The sequence below is a fragment of the Aureobasidium subglaciale genome (assembly GCF_000721755.1).
Source record: "Aureobasidium subglaciale EXF-2481 unplaced genomic scaffold scaffold_1, whole genome shotgun sequence".
NCBI lineage: Eukaryota > Fungi > Ascomycota > Dothideomycetes > Dothideales > Saccotheciaceae > Aureobasidium > Aureobasidium subglaciale.
In genome coordinates this window covers 1,623,003-1,640,486 of record NW_013566994.1, presented here as the reverse complement: position 1 = coordinate 1,640,486, position 17,484 = coordinate 1,623,003, and the positions used below count along the sequence as shown (strand labels likewise).

Sequence of the window (17,484 nt, the reverse complement as noted above, 5' to 3'; positions counted from 1 at the left end):
GTCGAAGTAGTAGTGTTGGACCTCTTGATAAGTGGTGTGGATAAGTGCTTGCTGGGCTGACGTTTGGGGACGAGGCCTCCACACGTCAGACTCACAGCAGCCATCGTATTCCATGCTTTAGCTAGGCTCTATGAAGAGTTATCGACATGAAGCTAAATAGCTATGGGCTTTTGCTAGATTGGTTCAGAGGGTGATCTTGACCGTCATACAACGTACCACTACTTGAGTATCCTGCCACTGTCTGATATATATTGCCTGCTTGGTCTTGCTGAAGTATGTAGTTGGCCGCATAATGCCTGTTCTGCGGGTGGACGGACTCCTGACACCGCGCTTCACATTTCATGTGGAGCATTCCTCGTCTTCGCCTTCTCGGCCATAATGCAAAGAAAGATCAAGCATACTTCATATGCAAGGCCTGCAAGAACGAGAGCCTTTGACGAGTTGCTGTAGAAGGGCGCAGCTTGAACGTAGTCATGTAGAAGCGGCTCGTCTCATGCAAGGCTATCATCAAGGCCGACTTGTGGCATCTCATCTTCAAGTAAGTCTAGAAGATCTCCAGCCAGATCTTGCGGGCAGCGCGAGCTACGGCTACCTCCAGTGCATATCATGTCTTGTTTGTGGAATACTTCCTGATTTGGGCGTAACAAAAGAAAGGGCGCACGACTTACCCATCTTCTTTGATGCCAATAGGCTTGTAGTCATCGTCACCACCTCCATTGTGGTTCATTTGCTGAGCACCGCCATATTCGTTACCTTGGTTCTGGTTGTTCTGGTTGTTGTAGTCCCAGTTTTGCTGGCCTTGTTGCTGTTGGTCGTTCCAGCCATCGTTGGCGTAGGACTGAGGATCAGCAGGCGCATTTGAACCATTGGCAATGGGGTCTGATGTGGTGGGTTGCTCAGTGGAGACGGCGACCGAGTCGGTCTGGTCTGCGACGGCGGATTCGACAGTGGTGGTTGCAGGGGCGGGTGCAGAAGCTGGTGGGGCAACAGGAGCGGCGTCGTCACCTTCGTAGCTAGCAAAGATGTCAAAAATCATGATCACCGAGGAGTTGGAAGAGTGAGTGAAGCGTACAGGTCGGCGAAGAGGTCCTCTTCCTCATTGTAGTCAGCCATGTTTGCTGTAGATGAGGGGTCGACTGCGCGTCGAGGGCAAGGCGATTTGGGAATGTGACGTGAGAATTTATCGGTCAGAATTGAGAGAAGGTCGTATGCGCGCGAAAAGCAAGGAAAGGAAGGATCAAGGTGAAAGGAGCGCTGTGGTGAGGAGATCCGTCGTAGTTCGAGAGAAGTCAGATCAAGCAGCGAAGCTTCACTCACCAAGAGTTGACGCTCTGCATCACTCCATAATCGGTTAGTCCGAAGATGGGCCAGCCCGGAGCAAGTCCTAGCGCGCGGTCGCGCTTCCCTTCTCGACAGCTGCCAAGACTTTGGTCCTCGTTGCGTGAGTGCAGCTACGTACCGAGTACCATAGACAGGACATTTGGAAGCAGGAGTGGGGATTTGTTAATATTGCAACATGCATCGTTGATCAAAGGAATATCCTATGTAGAGAAGTGTGGTCAAGCCGGTACTGTATCCACAAAGCCTCATGGTTGTCAGAGTCTAAATCGAGCAGGTGAGCACGCCGCGTACGGTGGTGGCTGCGTTCAGTATCAAGTCTTCGGCAGCGCGTCATCAGCGTTGCATATGGACGTGGGTGGCCGTGGCCGTTTGTTGTACCCAAGTCTCATCTCGACTCCAGCACTTTGACTGTGTTGTCTACCAATTTCCGCTCACCATGGCTTCCAAAAAGCAGCAGCAGGTATCGCCATGATCTGTTCAATCCCGTGTCCAAGCTATGCTAACCTCATCCTCGCAGGAAATGGTGCAGGTCGGTTCGTCTCCTCTCATGACCCTGTCGTGCTTTCCCCACAACTAGACTTCCGTCGAGCTAACTGTTATACCTGTACTTGTTAGACAGATCCGAGTATGTACAGGTCCGAGTCCATTGTGCCGCCATGACTGTTCTAACCACACCCAAACAGGTCGGCCTCACCATTCTGGCGCACTTCATCCTCCAACAGCAAGCGTGAAGCCATCCTGCCTGGCGAGAGAAAGGTCTTTGGAGCTTCTTACTCACACGCCGACATCCTCGACTTCAACAACCTGTATGCCTCCGCCATGACCTCTGACCTGTCGCCTATCCTTACAAGCGCTCTAGAAACATATCAAACTCCACCACTCCACGTCCTCACACACCACCGTCGCGCGACAACCGACCGCCCTTGAAGTCTTCCACAAGTCTCTCACCACCAGCCCCGCGACGTTCCTATTCCAACTTCTTCGGCGAAAACACAAAGACCTATGAGCCAACACAAGAGGAGGATGCTCTAGACTTCGATCAAGATGAAGATGAGTTCGGCTTACCCAGCATAGCGAGCATGAGGCGGAAGGGCAAAAGACAAATCGCAAAGAAGAAAAGAGATCCAGGAGGCTCACAGTCGTCCTTGACCACTGTACCTTCAGCCACTGCGACACTGGCATCATGGTCTATGAACAACGGAGACATTGCCGAGGAACGCAGCCTGCCGAACTACCCAACGGCGAAGCGATCCGACGGCAAGATCCTCCGCCCACAGTACAAAGACATTCTCCGAGACCCGGCGAATGCTCTCCACTTGATCAACCACGCTCCGGCACCACTCAACGCATCGCCCAAAGAAGTCGAAGCCCACTCGGCTCGCATCACTCGCATCAACAAATTCAAGCGCATCCTACAAGCAACCTCGATCAATTTGGCCGAACTACGAGACTCTGCTTGGTCGGGCCTACCAGAAGAAGTCAGAGCCATGTCATGGCAGATGCTGCTAGGATACCTCCCAACGAACAGCGACAGAAGAGTGGCTACACTTGAGCGCAAGAGGAATGAATACTTGGAAGCCGTGCGCCAAGCGTTCGAGAAGGGTACTTCGACAAATGACGCCGACTCAGTCATCGGTATTGGTGGCATCTCGGCATTACCGGCGACTCAGAGAGGCAAAGGACGCGGGCTGGATGAGGCAATCTGGCATCAGATCAGTATCGATGTACCGCGAACGAATCCGCATCTCGAGTTGTATAGTTTTGAAGCCACGCAGAGGTCTCTGGAACGCATACTCTATGTCTGGGCCATTCGACACCCCGCGAGCGGTTATGTTCAGGGCATCAACGACCTGGTCTCACCATTCTGGCAGGTCTTTCTCGGCATGTACATCACGGATCCAGAGATTGAATTTGGCATGGATCCAGGGCAGTTGCCAAAACAAGTCCTCGATGCTGTGGAAGCTGATACCTTCTGGTGTCTTACTAAACTTCTCGATGGTATCCAGGACAACTATATTCACGCACAGCCAGGCATTCAGCGACAGGTCGCAAGTCTTCGAGATCTGACCACCCGGATCGATGGAAATCTGGCAAAGCATCTCGAAAATGAAGGAGTCGAGTTCATACAATTCAGTTTCCGATGGATGAACTGTTTACTCATGCGCGAGATCAGTGTCAGAAATACCATCAGGATGTGGGATACATATTTGGTATGGTGTATTCTCCAATGTGACACTACCTCCAAGCTAATTCGTGACAGGCCGAGGACCAAGGGTTTTCCCACTTCCATCTCTATGTTTGCGCTGCCTTCTTGGTCAAATGGTCTGATCAACTCTTGAAGATGGACTTTCAAGAAATCATGATGTTCCTGCAAGCTTTGCCGACTCGTGGATGGAACGAGAAAGATATTGAGCTTCTGCTCAGCGAGGCTTTTATCTGGCAAAGCCTGTTCCGAAACTCGAAGGCTCACATCCAAAAGAGCTCTTCCAATGGGCCTCTGTCAGTCACGTTATAGTGACGGGTCCATGATACAACCACCTTGTACTCTGGTCATGTTATAATCTGTACAGTATGAGTCAATCGATGGATGATTATGGGCATTTTGCTGTCGTCGTATCTTTCATCATGCTTTATCAGGATCCGCGATGCCGAGGTCACAAAGATTGACAAGACCCTCTCGTGGCTGTATACGGTCAGCGGAAGAAGTGTCACAGGCTTGAGATGCCTACCGGAGCATATTGTCGCAGGTGCACCCCAGCTTCTTGGAAGATCTTTGCACTCTGTCGTGGAGTCAGTCATGTTCTGCCAGCGCTGAACGAAAACCACCAACCTGGGTATCCATATGGTAGCTTTGACTAAAAACAACCTCGGTGATACCGACTTGCACGATCTTGACACTACATGTCAAACAAGGGCAACTGCAAGGGTCAGCACGAGCTTCATGTTCGGATCCGGAAAGACTTGCGTGTTGCAATATAGCACAGCACCATCGCCCACGCGCTCACGCCCGGCCTCGAGCAGGGCATTCTCTTCAGCATGAAGACACAAGCATGTGCTCAACCCAGTGCCGCCACCTTTGCTGGTGTTACAACGAGCACATCCGCCCTCGTTGCAGTTTGTAACATTTCGAGGAGTACCGTTGTAGCCGGTACTGATGACACGCTTCCCGCGGACGAGAACACATCCGACCTGCCTTCTCATGCAATTGCTTCGTCGAGCAGCGAGGTCGGCCAGCTGCATGAAATATTGATCCCAGGTCGGTCTCATCCTGGCAGGATCGAGCAAATTTAGAGCGTCGAGTGAAGCTTGCAGTTGGGGGATGGTGGTTGTCGGATTCAGAATCCTGATTTGCGCTCTGGATGATAGAGCAGCCAGACTGGACTGAGGGTCGTAAAGATGGTCGTCGTTGCGTAGGACAAAGTCGTCCAAAGCAGGAGGCTCCTGGTTTCCTTGGGCACATCTCTCACGGAAGCGTTGCCATCGTACACTAATAGGTGCATCGATGCTCAGAAGAACAAAGTGAGGTCGCTTGGCCAGTGTATCGAGAACAGCTTCGTTCCAGATGGTAGTCAGGACATAGTTTTCCCTCCAATTCTCAGAGACATATTGATCCAATAAGAGGGCAGTAGGGAATTCCAGAGCAGCAGATGTCCAATGTGCAAAGTTTGCCGACTTCTCAATTGAGGGAGTCTTGTCGTCTCGTTTGATTGTGAGAGGGGTGAAGTTGTGTTTTTTGATCAGATAATCTGCTACGGTTGCTTTGCCCGCGCAGATGGCTGCGAATAATTGCTCAAAAACGGGAAAGAGTGATGGAGAGAACATGTTTACTTACGACCACAAATACCAATGAGCATTATTAGACAAGGACCTCTTTCTCTACACAGATGTGACCTGCAGTAAACACTTGTTTGTGCCTTGAGTCAAGTGCTTTAGTGGAGAAGAAGGAGTAGCGGGAGTGGTGGACAAAGGAGCTTTCACATGTTTGACGGAAAGCAGGCGCGACTGACACAACGACCGTGCACGGGTTGATTCATCATTCACTCGCGACCCAAACGTCACAGGCAGGTCGAGCATCAATCACACTCAGCAATCACGATCCGCAAGTCATATGCTGCTGCTACAAGACACCTTCACCGGGAACAAAGAAGGCGCATATTCTTTCGCATAATCAACACTCTTCATATCGAGACTTATTGCTAGCACAGCACGAAGACGAAGCAAGAAGCACCCCGCAACGCGACAAACGCACCATTTTAGTACCCTGATGGAGGCACTCAAGTTCGCGCCTTGGACGTCTGAAATCGACCTAGGCTTCTATTCAGCACTTGGTAACCTCAAGCTCAATCATGATCGACTCGATTCATCGGCTCGTAGAGTGCTCGGTGTCTATCAGATCCAGACAAGAGACCCTCCCGAGCGGTCGGCGCGCATGCAGGTTCACAACTCTGCCTTGACGCAGGACCAGTATGTGCCTGTCTACTCTGCTGGAGAGCGATGAAAAACATGGCTAACGTCGATATAGTGTCCCTGCTGGATTCTACCGTGGTGAAGGCTACATTCGCAACTTCAATACCATGGACGAGTACAAGCAAGTCGACAAAGCCGCCCACATCGAACGCGCCGGTCGGACCATCTGGGACGCCATCAACGACGGCACAATCTTCTCATGCCCCTCACTGCTGTCCTCCTTTTCAGCCATCTGCTACGCCGATCTGAAGAAGTTCAAGTTCACATACCAATTCGCATACCCAGCCTTGCACTCGGACCCCACCTGGTCATGTTCGACTGCACCGAAGATCACTTCAAAGGAAACACAAGAGCTGGTTGACAAGGTACAAACATGGAGATACAGTGTCGACACGAGACAACACGGTTTCTTCCTGGCCAAGAAGATTCGGGGTGACTCACTGAATGACGACCATGAGTCACATACCCCACTCGACGAACCCGATGACCGCGACTTTGAGATTCACGACACCGACAACACAATCACAGAAGACGAGTCTGACTATCGCTGGAAGATTGGCTCCTTAGCAAACTATGAGACTGGCTTCTTCAACAATGTCGACGATGAAGACCAATACATCTGTTTCGCCGACCCTTCGACCTTCGAGACAAATCCTGGATGGATGCTGAGGAATCTGCTTGTCCTCGTGCGACAACGATGGAAACTTGACAAACTTCAGATCATGTGTTACCGTGACACACATGCTCGACGAGAGCAGCCGCACAGCATCTTCTTCAAGGCAGAATCTGTCAAGCCTACCGAAGGTGATCATTCTGCAACATTCCCTTCAACGCCCGAGGGCCGCGACTCACCTTCGTCCCCTACGCCGAGGTCAATTCCACCATCAGAGCGTGGCCCAATGCCGAAGATTACAGGATGGGAACGCGACACAAGGTCTAGAAATTCTTCTCGCACCATCGATATGGGTGCATATATGGACCCCACCCGTCTCGCTGACCAGGCAGTCGACTTGAATCTGAAGCTCATCAAATGGCGTATTGCACCTTCGATCGATCTGGACATCATCAAGGACACGAGGTGTCTACTGCTAGGTGCAGGGACTCTAGGCTCTTATGTCGCTCGAAATCTCATGGGCTGGGGTGTAAGGAACATCACCTTTGTCGACAACGGAAAAGTCAGCTTCAGCAATCCAGTTCGCCAGCCACTCTTCAACTTCGACGACTGTCTGAAGGGTGGTTCTCCTAAAGCTGAAACAGCTGCCGCGGCGCTCAAACGCATCTATCCAGGTGTGAATGCAGCAAGCTATGCTCTGTCAGTCCCTATGGCTGGTCACCCAATCATGGACGAGAAGAAAGTGAAAGCCGACTTTGACCAACTACACAAGCTCATCGAAGACCACGACGCCATCTTCATCCTCATGGATACACGTGAATCACGCTGGTTACCAACAGTAATGGGCAAAGCAGCAAACAAGATTGTCATCAACTCAGCGCTTGGTTTTGACTCTTACATGGTGATGCGCCATGGTGTCTCTTCACAACCTGCTGCAGAGCAACTAGGCTGCTACTTTTGCAATGATGTCGTCGCTCCTGCCAATTCTCTGAAATCGGCGACATTGGATCAGCAGTGTACGGTTACGAGACCAGGTGTTGCTGCCATTGCGAGTGCGCTTGCTGTGGAGTTGTTTGTGTCTGTTTTGCAGCATCCAGATAAGCAAGCTGCTGCCGCCCCTCCTATCGGCGAACCCGGACTGCAGCATCCTGATCACCCATTGGGTAGCGTACCGCATTCACTACGTGGCTTCCTTAGCGATTGGCGTACATTGACGATTAGAGGACAGGCATATGACTGTTGTTCAGCATGCTCACCTACGATTCTATCATTGTACCACGGCGATGGCAGTAACGACAGCAGTTCATGGGACTTTGTGAAACGCGCAATCAATGAAAAAGGCTATGTAGAAGAGGTTTCTGGCTTGGCAGAAGTACAACGCAAAGCCGAAGCGCTAGGTGATGAGGAATTGGAGTGGAGTGAAGGAGAGGAAGACAATGAGGAGGCGGAAATTCTTTAGGTAGCTTTCTTCCCGTTTCGAATGCAATGTATTCTCGAACTCTTCTGATTGTATGCAGAGTTTAGAGAGTAATTTTCAATAAGGACTTTCTTTAATTCGCAAAAAAGTATTTACGGTACCCGGAACAAAAACAACATTGATTTTGCAGAATTGCTCCTTCCCGGACTCGGAATCAACGACCGGCGTCTTATATCGTCGGGCCATCAAGCGACTGAGCAGGACAACTTATACCTGAGATAAGTCCATGGCTTTTGTATCCCCCGGCCACACAAACTCCAGTTCCGCAATGTCCGCTAGGTCAAGCTGCATTCATGGTTTAGCGTGTCTCCAGGTAGTGATCGGACGCAGGCATACTTACGCAAGCAGGTGTATCAGTCTCGAAGATCAACCTGTAACGCCTTTGGGACTTTGGCTTATCCAGTTCTGACCAGGTAACATACTGGAACAGAAATCTCTCACACCCTGCATGTCTGTTCTTGAACAATGAGACCAGTTCCTTGAAGGGCATGTCACGGCGCATCTTGATTTCAAGCCGCTCTCTTGTCTTTCCATACTTGTATGTCACCCTGACTCGGATCACGACTGTCGGTTTCGGGATTTCTAGACCAAAGACTGTCTTGACACGGTCAGTCACACTTGTGTATCACTGATTAATCTCGACATACTGATCCAGGAGTCATGATTCCAGTAAAAGATGCGCCGATAGTCTCACAATCGTCGATTTCGTAGCCTCTGAAGTCAGCCATCATGTGGAAAGTATCGTTGCTTCCAGCAGTAAAGTAGCCAGAGTGAGGGGAAGGGCGCACTTTTGTATTTCTTGCTGGAGATTCATCAGCACAACCTAGTGGTTGGTCCTGGCATGCCGGGGGTATGTCCGAATAAGGTCTGTTGTTGAGCATGATTGCGGGACTACAACCTCGTACGACTCCACTTGTTTCCACCACGACCCATACTAGTCGTGTGTTGCGTCAGTTTTTTTTTTATCAACTACAACACAAAAGGTACAAAGACATTGACAACAACAACAACAACACTCTCACTTATAAATGCGGCGGTCTGTATGTCAAATTTGATCTGGATATAACCATGAACATGAGAACGGACAACACCCGTCCAGTCCCGGAGGATCAGGCTGGCAATGACAACGTGGATGTTCACCAGCTTGCCGATGTGTACAAGGTTCGTTTTGGCCGTGGGTCTCCATCGTGGCGCAGATATACTTACCATCAAGCAGCTCAAGAACGAAGACAATGGGTTCATCTCGGAATACCAACGACCTTTATCGCCAGGTTCCGGAAGCGAATCGTCGGGCTGGGAAGTTTGCGAATCTCCCGAGGATCTCGTATCTGCCGAATGTGACCCAGACATTGACGATCAAGACTCTGAGCAGTTCCAGGAGACGACCATGCCAACCGTCGGCTCACAGGAAGGTCTATCTCTCAACACGACACCGAATTTGGCAGAAATGACAGAACAGTCCGTGTTCAACAGCATCGAGAAAACCGAGATTTCTGCTGGCGACAAGATCAGACAACTCCAAGAGATACTCAAGGTCGTATCATTAGAGAGGGATGATGCAGAACAGAGGCTTTCGTCCAACGAAACTTCTGTCACAGACCAGTATCTCTAATCGAGGAACTTCATAAAAGAGTCGCCGTCTCAGAATCAGATAGAGACACTTCCCGACACCTGTTTGAGGCAGCCGACCGCAAGGCAAGTCACCTTGACAAGATCATCTACTCGGACAGAATGCAAGCAGAGTACGAGCGTCAAGATGCCGCAAGAAAGCTTGCTTATATAGAGCTACAACTCAACGGAGCAGTCGAAACCATTGGCAAGGAGAGGATCGAAGCGAGATTGGACCGCGAGACCCTCGTGGCAGCTGCAAGATCCAACTACGACCAGGAGAGAGCCACGACTCAGGAATGCACCAGAGTTGGCGAGAAATTGGTCGAGATGGAAGCTTAAAAGAACAGTTTCGTAGCGCAGATCTGCAAGCTGGAGTGTCGTCTTGAGGCGACAACTGCACGCGAACAAGAGCCAACACCCTGCTCAGACTGCCCGCACTTCATCTCAGAGAACCACAAGAGTCGAGAAAGAGAACAAAGCCTCCAGACTAAGCTGCAGCATTCCATCACTGAACTTGGGAAATTCCGTGGCTGTACTACCGGGCTGGTCAGAGGGATTCAGGATCACAAAGCGTGCATCGCTCGTCTGAACAACCAAATCGCAGTACTCAAGGCAGAGGCAAAATCCCGCTCCGAGAAGGATGAGCAAGAGCGACGCCTGGAATGTATAAAGCCAATGAACGCTCCTAAGCACCAAGACCTCGTACAGCCTCTTATCATGCGTATTGCAGTGTGGATTGGAGGCATTGGAGGAATCGAGACCGAAGGTGCCCTCGTCAAGATGAATTCAGACACACCATACAAGGTCGTCCTGGCAAGTCTGCGTCTTCACCATCCGCACAAGGTCCTGAAGCAGCGGACCACCGGAGCACTCATCTTTGATTCCGATACACCGGCTTATGTAAGTTTCAAGGGTCTCTGGATCGGAATTGATTCACAAGAATACTAAACGAGTGGTAGTTGGGCGTCGAGGATGGAGAAGAGTTCGACTTCATCCAGGAAAACGGCGAACCCATGTTCATGTTCGATACAACCATCACGGGCACTCAGGCATGGAGAGGCAAGAACGGTATGGTCTGATGAGCGGAGAAGCCTTCGGTATTGGACGAGGCGACCGCGGTCGCGAGATGCTCAGCGGGAAGCCACGAGTTCCAATTTATGAGATATGGTTGCAGCAGAAACCAAGATTGATATCCGTTGGAGGGGATTGCACCACTATGGCGTTTTCGCGTACGCCGAAAGAGTTGGGGTTGTGGAACGAGAAAACAGCCAGTCAATGTCATCTCACGAAATAAACGTCCAAGTACTGCAGCGTGTAGCTGTTGACACGCGGAAGTCGCGATCATGTGGCTCCTCCTGACGTCCTTGCCACAAAGCTAGAGGTGAAGGAAGCATCACGAACGCAAGCGGCGCCTCGATGCTTACAAACGTCAACGATCGTGACCAAGAGTTAAATTACATACCGCTATCTAAGGCCTCGCGACACACGGGTATACATTCTATACAAAATATCAAACAACAAAAGATGCAATCATATACAGCTTTCACCTTGCTTTTTTCCCCTCAAACAACATCATTATCCCTTGATGTCTCCTTTCAGACCACCTTCGCTACCATGTGTGAATCTGTACGCAAAAGATACGGTTACTGCGGCAAACAAAAGAACGCACAATGCGCTAGGGCCCCATCTATCATGGTATGTGATGGCGCGACGACTGCGGATCGATTGCACACGGTAGAGGTAGAGTCCCATGCTGTAACAGATTGCGAACAAGGCGACAATGGTAAAGGCCCAGGCAGAAGCCAAGGCGGCGGTGTCACCAAAGTTGAGGAGGGTGGCAGCGATACTGCCAATGATGATGCTGAACTCAAGCTGTGGTATGCGTTAGTATACGATAAGAGTTTGAAGAAGTCGATGAGATTGCTTACCCATGACAAGAACGTTCTCTCGGCTGCGAAGAAGACCTTGGGCTCGACACGCACGGGTACGTGAATCTTTTTACCCTTTGGTGCCTTGTACCGCTTCTCTCGAATCTGGTCGTTGTTCCTCGCGCTTGGGATCCCCATGGAAGCATTGCCGTTGGAGGGCATAGTAGTGGGCTTGGGTGCCGCAAGTCTGAAAGCGCTCGCTAACTTGTCGCCGACCTTGTCAGCGTAGTTTGCCAACAGCTTGCGACGGTATGTCCAGCCGCCGATACGCTTGGCCTCCTCGAGGTCATCATCCTCATCGTCGCTGTCGTAAAGCGGGTAGTCATCTTCGTCTGCGAGGGGTCTGGCGGCCAGACGTTCTTCTTCGTCAAGCGAGTTGGGATCAGCACCGCCGTTAGTGGTGCCATAATCCATGCGCTGGGCGATTTCGTGCTGCTCAAGAGCATCTCTGGCGGCCCTTAGACGACGATAGTTTTCATTATCGTCTCCGGCAGGCAGGTTGGCAGCATCCTCCATCTCGTCATCAGTATCGTCGTCCATTTGGCCACTGGTGGAAATATCCGTACTTTGGCCAGGGCGTTCGATACCGAAACGATGTGATACAGGCTTGCGGATGTCGACATCCATCTGAGGCATCCAGAAGGGCAACAGGTCGATACGAGTGGGATTGAGAGTTGCAGTACCATGGATGAACTTTGAGAATTTGGGTACTGCTTCTACCAAGTGAGAAGCGACGAGCTCACGAATCCACTCAGGGGGCTGCTGACCGGCTTGGGTTTGCAGCTTGACCTCGAGAACAGCGTACGGGAAGCGCTCGGCATCTTCTGCAGGCAGCTGGCTGAATGGCCAGTCAATGCCAATGTCCATACGGCGCCAGTTCTTGCCGGCACGTTGACGTCCATCAAGGTTGTCTTCACGAGTCATGGTCAACTCGGTGTCGAGCGAAACACGGACGCGGGCATCTCCAGGCAGCTGGAAGGCGGTGCGGTTGTAGAATGAACGGGTGACGGGTTCCAGCTTGCGGGCAATGACACGGTATTGGACCTCTCTGGCGAGCTGCTCGAGGTCGGCAATCTCTTTTTCGCTCTTCTTGCCGTCACGGCGCATCTTCTCGAAGGCTTGCTCGACAGTGTAGTCTCCACGCATGAAGGCATTGACGTGCTTCTCCTTGAGCGCGAATCGAGCCTTGACGGATTTCTCACCGGTCCAGTCTTCTCTGTGTGTCTTGCGCTCAACAAAGATGGTGTCGACGTTCATGTCGCCGTACCATCTGAGACGAATAGCCTCTGCGCCCTCGGTCTTCTTAAGACGGCCTTCATACAATTCCCAAGTGTCGGTGTTGTCGTAGTAGATGGACGAGATGGCAGAGTCCTTGATCTCAAACTCTTTGCTCGGGTTGAAGACGAGGACGGGCAGATGCTTGAGGATGATGAGCTTGAGCTCGGTGATGTTGTCGGGGTGGACCCAGTATTTAGTGGTTTGGCGGACGAAGTTCTGCTGGCTACCACCGGCGGACGAGTCACCCTGGGTCGGGTTGCCACGAGTGCGGACTTGGTCGTAGAGTTGCGACAGACCGACGATGGACTGGTCGTAGTTGTCTTTGAAGAAGGGCTTAGCATTGAGGCGAGCAGCAAAGAGGGGCTTCAGCTGCTGGTCGGGGTACAGCTTGTCGTGCTTCTTGATGATCTTCTGGAAGCCGGTGTAGTTGAGCTGGGTGAACTTGGCCAAGTCGTGCACGTCGGCGATGATGTCGGACAGGTCCTCCTCCAGCATGCCAAAGTCCTCCTCGCTGGGAGCCTCTGTGTGCCGTTGCTCATTCTCCCCTTGTTGCTGAGCAGCCTTTGCGCGGGAAATGACCTCGGTGACCTCGCGCTCACTGATCTTGATGCGACGCTGGATCTCGCCACTCTTGACCTGCTGGAAGTTGGACACTTTGTCAAGCTCGGCCTCAAGCTCGCTGTAGAAGCGGGTTTCGTGTTCGTCGGTCCATGTCTTGGACGGCGGGTGGGCGTTGTCGGCCGTGGGCTTTGACTGGAGTTCGGGCTGGAGGAGTCTCTTGAGCTCGTCGTAGGAGATGTAGTAGTAGTACCAGTCCTTGATCAAGGAGCTCTGCAGTTGCTGACCGAACCTGTCGAGCTGGGTTAGCTGCTGCTGTTGTTGGCCGCCGTGGGTGGGGCTATAAGACGTCGTGTGTTACGCACTTCATGATTGTCTCTTCGCCGTCGCACACTTCCTTGCAGCAACTCGCGATTCGAGTACAATTGCTTTGTTGACCGTGTAACACCCCTTGCTGAAGCAGTACGGCAGTCTCTCGACTGGAAGAATTGTAGAGAAAATGCGCAATTCGTCCTTGCTGAATAGATTGATCCTCACGACTGCTTGGTCCACTGGCCAATCAGCGCCCGCACGTGTTTCGACCCATTAACGCCTTGCGACCAACCGCTTCTCCACCTTTCTGCTCCGACGAGCGTCATCAAGAAGCAACCACAGCCAAACAGTGACATTTTCTATATTGCACTTCTACTAAGCACACAGAATCAGGATGCACGCTATGTTCTGTGTTACTGTGTTACAGGCTTTTCATTTGCTGCAACTTGTGTTTATCCACCCTATCCGTAATCCCGTGTCAAGCAGAAACCAGTCCTTGCCTTCTCTATTCGCATGCGAATTCCATTGCACGATGACCGCCCAGTCATCCCATTTTCCTTGCCGAATCCCACACCGTATGCTTTGTCCCATTCGTTAATCACATTTGTCGAAATAGTCACTCAATGACTGGTGCTCTAAGAAGAGTAAGTGGCGTAAGTGGTGCCGAAGGTTGAAGGCTCAGTGCCGCTGATGAGGACGCCGTCGGAAGCCATGAAGTAGCTGTAGCGCTCGACAAAGCTCTGGCTGTCCATCCAGGGCATAACATCTTCAAGGAAGGTAGCAACGGCAGAGTCGGAAGCGCCGGTAGGAGCGAACTCGGTGACCCAGACAGGCTTACCGCCCGAAACATCCGTGGCGTTCTGAACGTGCTCCTTGAAGTAGGCAGTGTTGGAAGCGCTGTCATACCAGTGAATGGACACGAAGTCGACCTGGCAACCATCACAAGCTGCGAGGAAGGCGCTGAGCCAATTGAGACCCATGCTGCCACCACCGTTGGTAACAGCAGGAGCACCAAGCTTGGCCTTGCCAGCAAACGGCATCATGTAGGTCTTGTAAGCAGAAGCTGCCTCTTCGGGGGACATGTTGGCCTGCGAAGTCATGTCGGGCTCGTTAAAAGACATCAGGTGGGTGGATCCGCTGGCGAGGGCATCGGTAGCACGCTCGTTCCAGACCTCAGCGTGGCCGTTGCTAGTGCCCCAGAGAAGAGGAACGTAGTTGAAGCTGCTGGAGAGACCAGCGCTGTCAGAGTCCCAGTTGTATCCCCAGGTGACTTGGTCGTTGTTCTCGAAGCAACCGAGGAGAGATGCAGTGTTGTAAGCAAGACCACGCTTACCGTTGCCGGTGTTGCTAGACACGGGAGCGGCTGAAGATGAGGTAGATGAGGCCTTTGCGGATGAGCTGCTGACAACGACGGCAGAAGTAGGAGCGACATAGACGACGCTGCTGCTGGAGCTTGAGCTTGAGGCAGGAGCGACGTAGACACTGCTGGTGGAGACGGCAGAGCTGGCAATAGGAGCGACAGCGACAGCGCTGGTAGACTGAGCAGCGACAGTCGAGGCGGCAGCAGTCGAAGAGCGAGTCCACTTTTGGTGACCCTTGTTCTGAAGCTCAAGATCGATAGAGGTAGCAGCGCTGCTGACGGAAACGGAACTGCTGGCAGCGGACTCCGATGTGTTGGCAACAACAACAACGGAGCTGCTGAAAGCGACAGAGCTACTGGCGATGGCAGAGCTGCTAGCAAGAGAGATGGACGTGCTGTTGAACTCGGCAGAGTCAAGTTCAGCAGACTGTACGTAGGCCTTGGTGCTTAGAGTAGTCTGAGCAGGAGCAGCCTCAGCAGAAGAAGCGTGAACGGTGACGGTGACACGGTTGGTGTGAGTGACACTCACGACGGAGTCGGTGCAAGTGCTGGACAAGGCAGCAGCAGCTTCGGATGAGCCAGTGTGGGGGACAACAGCAGAAGGGTGGACGAAAGAGCCAGACGCGAGGCCGGTAGAAGCGACAAGGCCATTGGAGCCAACAGCAGTGCCGGTACCCCAGATACCAGTGGCATTGGCCATGCCGTAAGGAGAACCGGTGCCAGTAGCAATGCCAGAAGAGCCGAAGTAGTGCTTGTGGTGTTTTCCATGGTGCTTGCCATGGCCGAAGCTGGGAATGGCAATAGCAGAGCCTGCGAGAGCCAGGACAGCGAACTTGGTGTTGACAGAAGACATCTTTTCAAGAGTATCGATGAGAAAGATGGAAAGACCGGAAGATTGTTTGTCGTGTTTGGGACGGCCTAAAAAAGAGTGCTGCTGCTAGAGCGCCTTGAATCAAGCCTACCAGGGCTCGAAGATCTTGAAAGAAAGAGAGTGGAGTCTGTAAAGACAAGAGAATGAAACGAGCGAATGCTCTTGAACGAGGGACGGGAAGGTAAGGTGGATGTGGTGAAGAGGGGAAGAAAAGTCAAGTCGAAGTGCGGCGGCTATGTGATACTTATTCACGCGTGGGAATACTCGTTTACTTTTGAAAAGATGCACACTCACGACAAACGCTCACCCTCTCGGCGCCGTGCGATTCATCACATCGTCTTCACATGCAGAGCGGCAAAAGTTACAACAAAACGTTCTCAAGGGGTAAAGGGACCACGCAATCAGGTACCCGTTCTGCACTCGGTGCACTGCAGAAAGGAAATGGAGCCGCGCACACCTAATCACTAGAGCTACAGACCGGGGCGGCTGTCACATCGGGCCTAGAAGAACAAGGGGCACCGAGACGCCATTCGCTCCTGGCTGTTATGGGGCAGGCACGGATCACTGTGTAACGCGCTGTTGACGCATGGTGAAAAAAGCTTGTGTTTCTTTCCCATTACTTGCACCGGTAGCCGTTACCCATGTGTGATGCGCACAAGACGTTACAGAATGCCTTGACAATTGCTTGTGGTGAACTGTTCACATGTGCTGATCTGGAGATGGAGGAGGATGAAACGCACAGCGTTTCTCAGCCCGCAGTGTCGGGCTCACGGGAGATCGGCCAAGGAGGGCAGGAAAGCCGTCCGTTTCAGATTGCTCGGTCCAGCCCGAAAACCTTCTCCAAGAGCCGAAGTGATGGACAGGGGTTGAAGAGCATGTCCTAGTCATGCTCAACAATTGTCACCTGCTTGTCCAGCTGCTCAACCACAGTACAAAACATATGTATCTTGTCAACTGCTTGCACTGTTTCATGCTCTAGAATCGATATGCGATGCACTTTTCCTGCCGATTACCCACGTGTCATCTTGGTTCAATGACTTTCCTTCCGCACGGCTGGCTGGCGGGCCATTCTCTGCAAAGAAAAGGCTCGCCCGAATGGCTCCACTACACCACACCACGCACAATGTCCGAATCAGAGACGCCGAGGAGACTGAAAAGACCCTCCCCAGCCATCGAGCTGCATTCGTAATACCAGCACAGACGGACATCTGCGATCCACCACTTGTCAGCTGCGGGAAAGCGACTGTGCGGTCCATCAATACTGCAAGTGGAGTCTCAACGACAGGCAGAGATGGCATGATAGATTTTTTGCCTTTGATTAACAACGACCTCTAGTTCACTTCTTCTACTCAGCTCGCCTTGTCCTCGGACTCACGCATCTATGTACCTGTGTACCTCTCACGGAAACAAGGCTTGGAAAAAAGCATATCGATCGACTTTCGAATACTGGCCGTCGCAGTTCAATACGCGAGAAAGACATGCAAGGAACCCATGTTGTCGCATAGTGAACACGTTGGATTGAGCTGAAGAATCAGAATAATCACCAGGTACAGTACAAGAATTGTTGGTGGGGAGCCAGATGTCGTCGGCAATTTCGACATGCATGAGTGACAGCCCTGCCATCCCGTCTTACCTCGATCCGCTTAAAGTCGCATCGCGCAGCAGTAA

At 51.8% G+C, this 17,484-nt stretch overlaps 8 protein-coding genes across 8 annotated transcripts; 3 read left to right on the top strand and 5 right to left on the bottom strand.

The window, feature by feature from the left end:
* Window positions 1–604: 604 nt before the first annotated feature.
* On the bottom strand, window positions 605–1,113 carry AUEXF2481DRAFT_25854 (uncharacterized protein; the record flags this gene model as incomplete). The annotated part of the gene is made up of 3 exons (XM_013492625.1): window positions 605–629; window positions 669–1,013; window positions 1,073–1,113. The coding sequence occupies 3 exons, from the start codon at window positions 1,111–1,113 to the stop codon at window positions 605–607; spliced, it is 411 nt and encodes a 136-aa protein (XP_013348079.1).
* Window positions 1,114–1,739: 626 nt separating this feature from the next.
* Window positions 1,740–4,097, top strand: AUEXF2481DRAFT_35904 (uncharacterized protein). Its single transcript, XM_013492765.1, has 8 exons — window positions 1,740–1,801; window positions 1,859–1,874; window positions 1,957–1,966; window positions 2,025–2,147; window positions 2,201–3,551; window positions 3,602–3,905; window positions 3,959–4,024; window positions 4,071–4,097. The coding sequence occupies exons 1-6, from the start codon at window positions 1,778–1,780 to the stop codon at window positions 3,854–3,856; spliced, it is 1,779 nt and encodes a 592-aa protein (XP_013348219.1). The 5' UTR covers window positions 1,740–1,777; the 3' UTR covers window positions 3,857–3,905; window positions 3,959–4,024; window positions 4,071–4,097.
* On the bottom strand, window positions 3,865–5,310 carry AUEXF2481DRAFT_207082 (uncharacterized protein). The gene is made up of 4 exons (XM_013493055.1): window positions 5,174–5,310; window positions 4,307–5,117; window positions 4,172–4,259; window positions 3,865–4,121 (listed from the first exon to the last, which is right to left on the bottom strand). Exons 1-4 carry the CDS (start codon window positions 5,193–5,195, stop codon window positions 4,050–4,052), a joined length of 993 nt encoding a protein of 330 aa, XP_013348509.1. The 5' UTR covers window positions 5,196–5,310; the 3' UTR covers window positions 3,865–4,049.
* Window positions 5,311–5,605: 295 nt separating this feature from the next.
* On the top strand, window positions 5,606–7,880 carry AUEXF2481DRAFT_45816 (uncharacterized protein; the record flags this gene model as incomplete). Its single annotated transcript, XM_013492789.1, has 3 exons — window positions 5,606–5,805; window positions 5,864–6,240; window positions 6,337–7,880. 3 exons carry the CDS (start codon window positions 5,606–5,608, stop codon window positions 7,878–7,880), a joined length of 2,121 nt encoding a protein of 706 aa, XP_013348243.1.
* Window positions 7,881–7,992: 112 nt separating this feature from the next.
* AUEXF2481DRAFT_206772 (uncharacterized protein) lies at window positions 7,993–8,898 on the bottom strand. Its single transcript, XM_013493054.1, has 3 exons — window positions 8,546–8,898; window positions 8,239–8,496; window positions 7,993–8,183 (listed from the first exon to the last, which is right to left on the bottom strand). Exons 1-3 carry the CDS (start codon window positions 8,777–8,779, stop codon window positions 8,106–8,108), a joined length of 570 nt encoding a protein of 189 aa, XP_013348508.1. The 5' UTR covers window positions 8,780–8,898; the 3' UTR covers window positions 7,993–8,105.
* A 68-nt stretch (window positions 8,899–8,966) lies between these two features.
* AUEXF2481DRAFT_1438 (uncharacterized protein) lies at window positions 8,967–9,848 on the top strand (the record flags this gene model as incomplete). Its single annotated transcript, XM_013492509.1, has 3 exons — window positions 8,967–9,059; window positions 9,115–9,500; window positions 9,554–9,848. The coding sequence occupies 3 exons, from the start codon at window positions 8,967–8,969 to the stop codon at window positions 9,846–9,848; spliced, it is 774 nt and encodes a 257-aa protein (XP_013347963.1).
* A 1,236-nt stretch (window positions 9,849–11,084) lies between these two features.
* Window positions 11,085–13,643, bottom strand: AUEXF2481DRAFT_1436 (uncharacterized protein; the record flags this gene model as incomplete). The annotated part of the gene is made up of 3 exons (XM_013492508.1): window positions 11,085–11,381; window positions 11,438–13,565; window positions 13,639–13,643. The coding sequence occupies 3 exons, from the start codon at window positions 13,641–13,643 to the stop codon at window positions 11,085–11,087; spliced, it is 2,430 nt and encodes an 809-aa protein (XP_013347962.1).
* Window positions 13,644–13,774: 131 nt separating this feature from the next.
* AUEXF2481DRAFT_35898 (glycoside hydrolase family 128 protein) lies at window positions 13,775–16,147 on the bottom strand. The gene has a single exon (XM_013492764.1). The coding sequence runs from the start codon at window positions 15,796–15,798 to the stop codon at window positions 14,221–14,223; it is 1,578 nt and encodes a 525-aa protein (XP_013348218.1). The 5' UTR covers window positions 15,799–16,147; the 3' UTR covers window positions 13,775–14,220.
* Window positions 16,148–17,484: the final 1,337 nt, after the last annotated feature.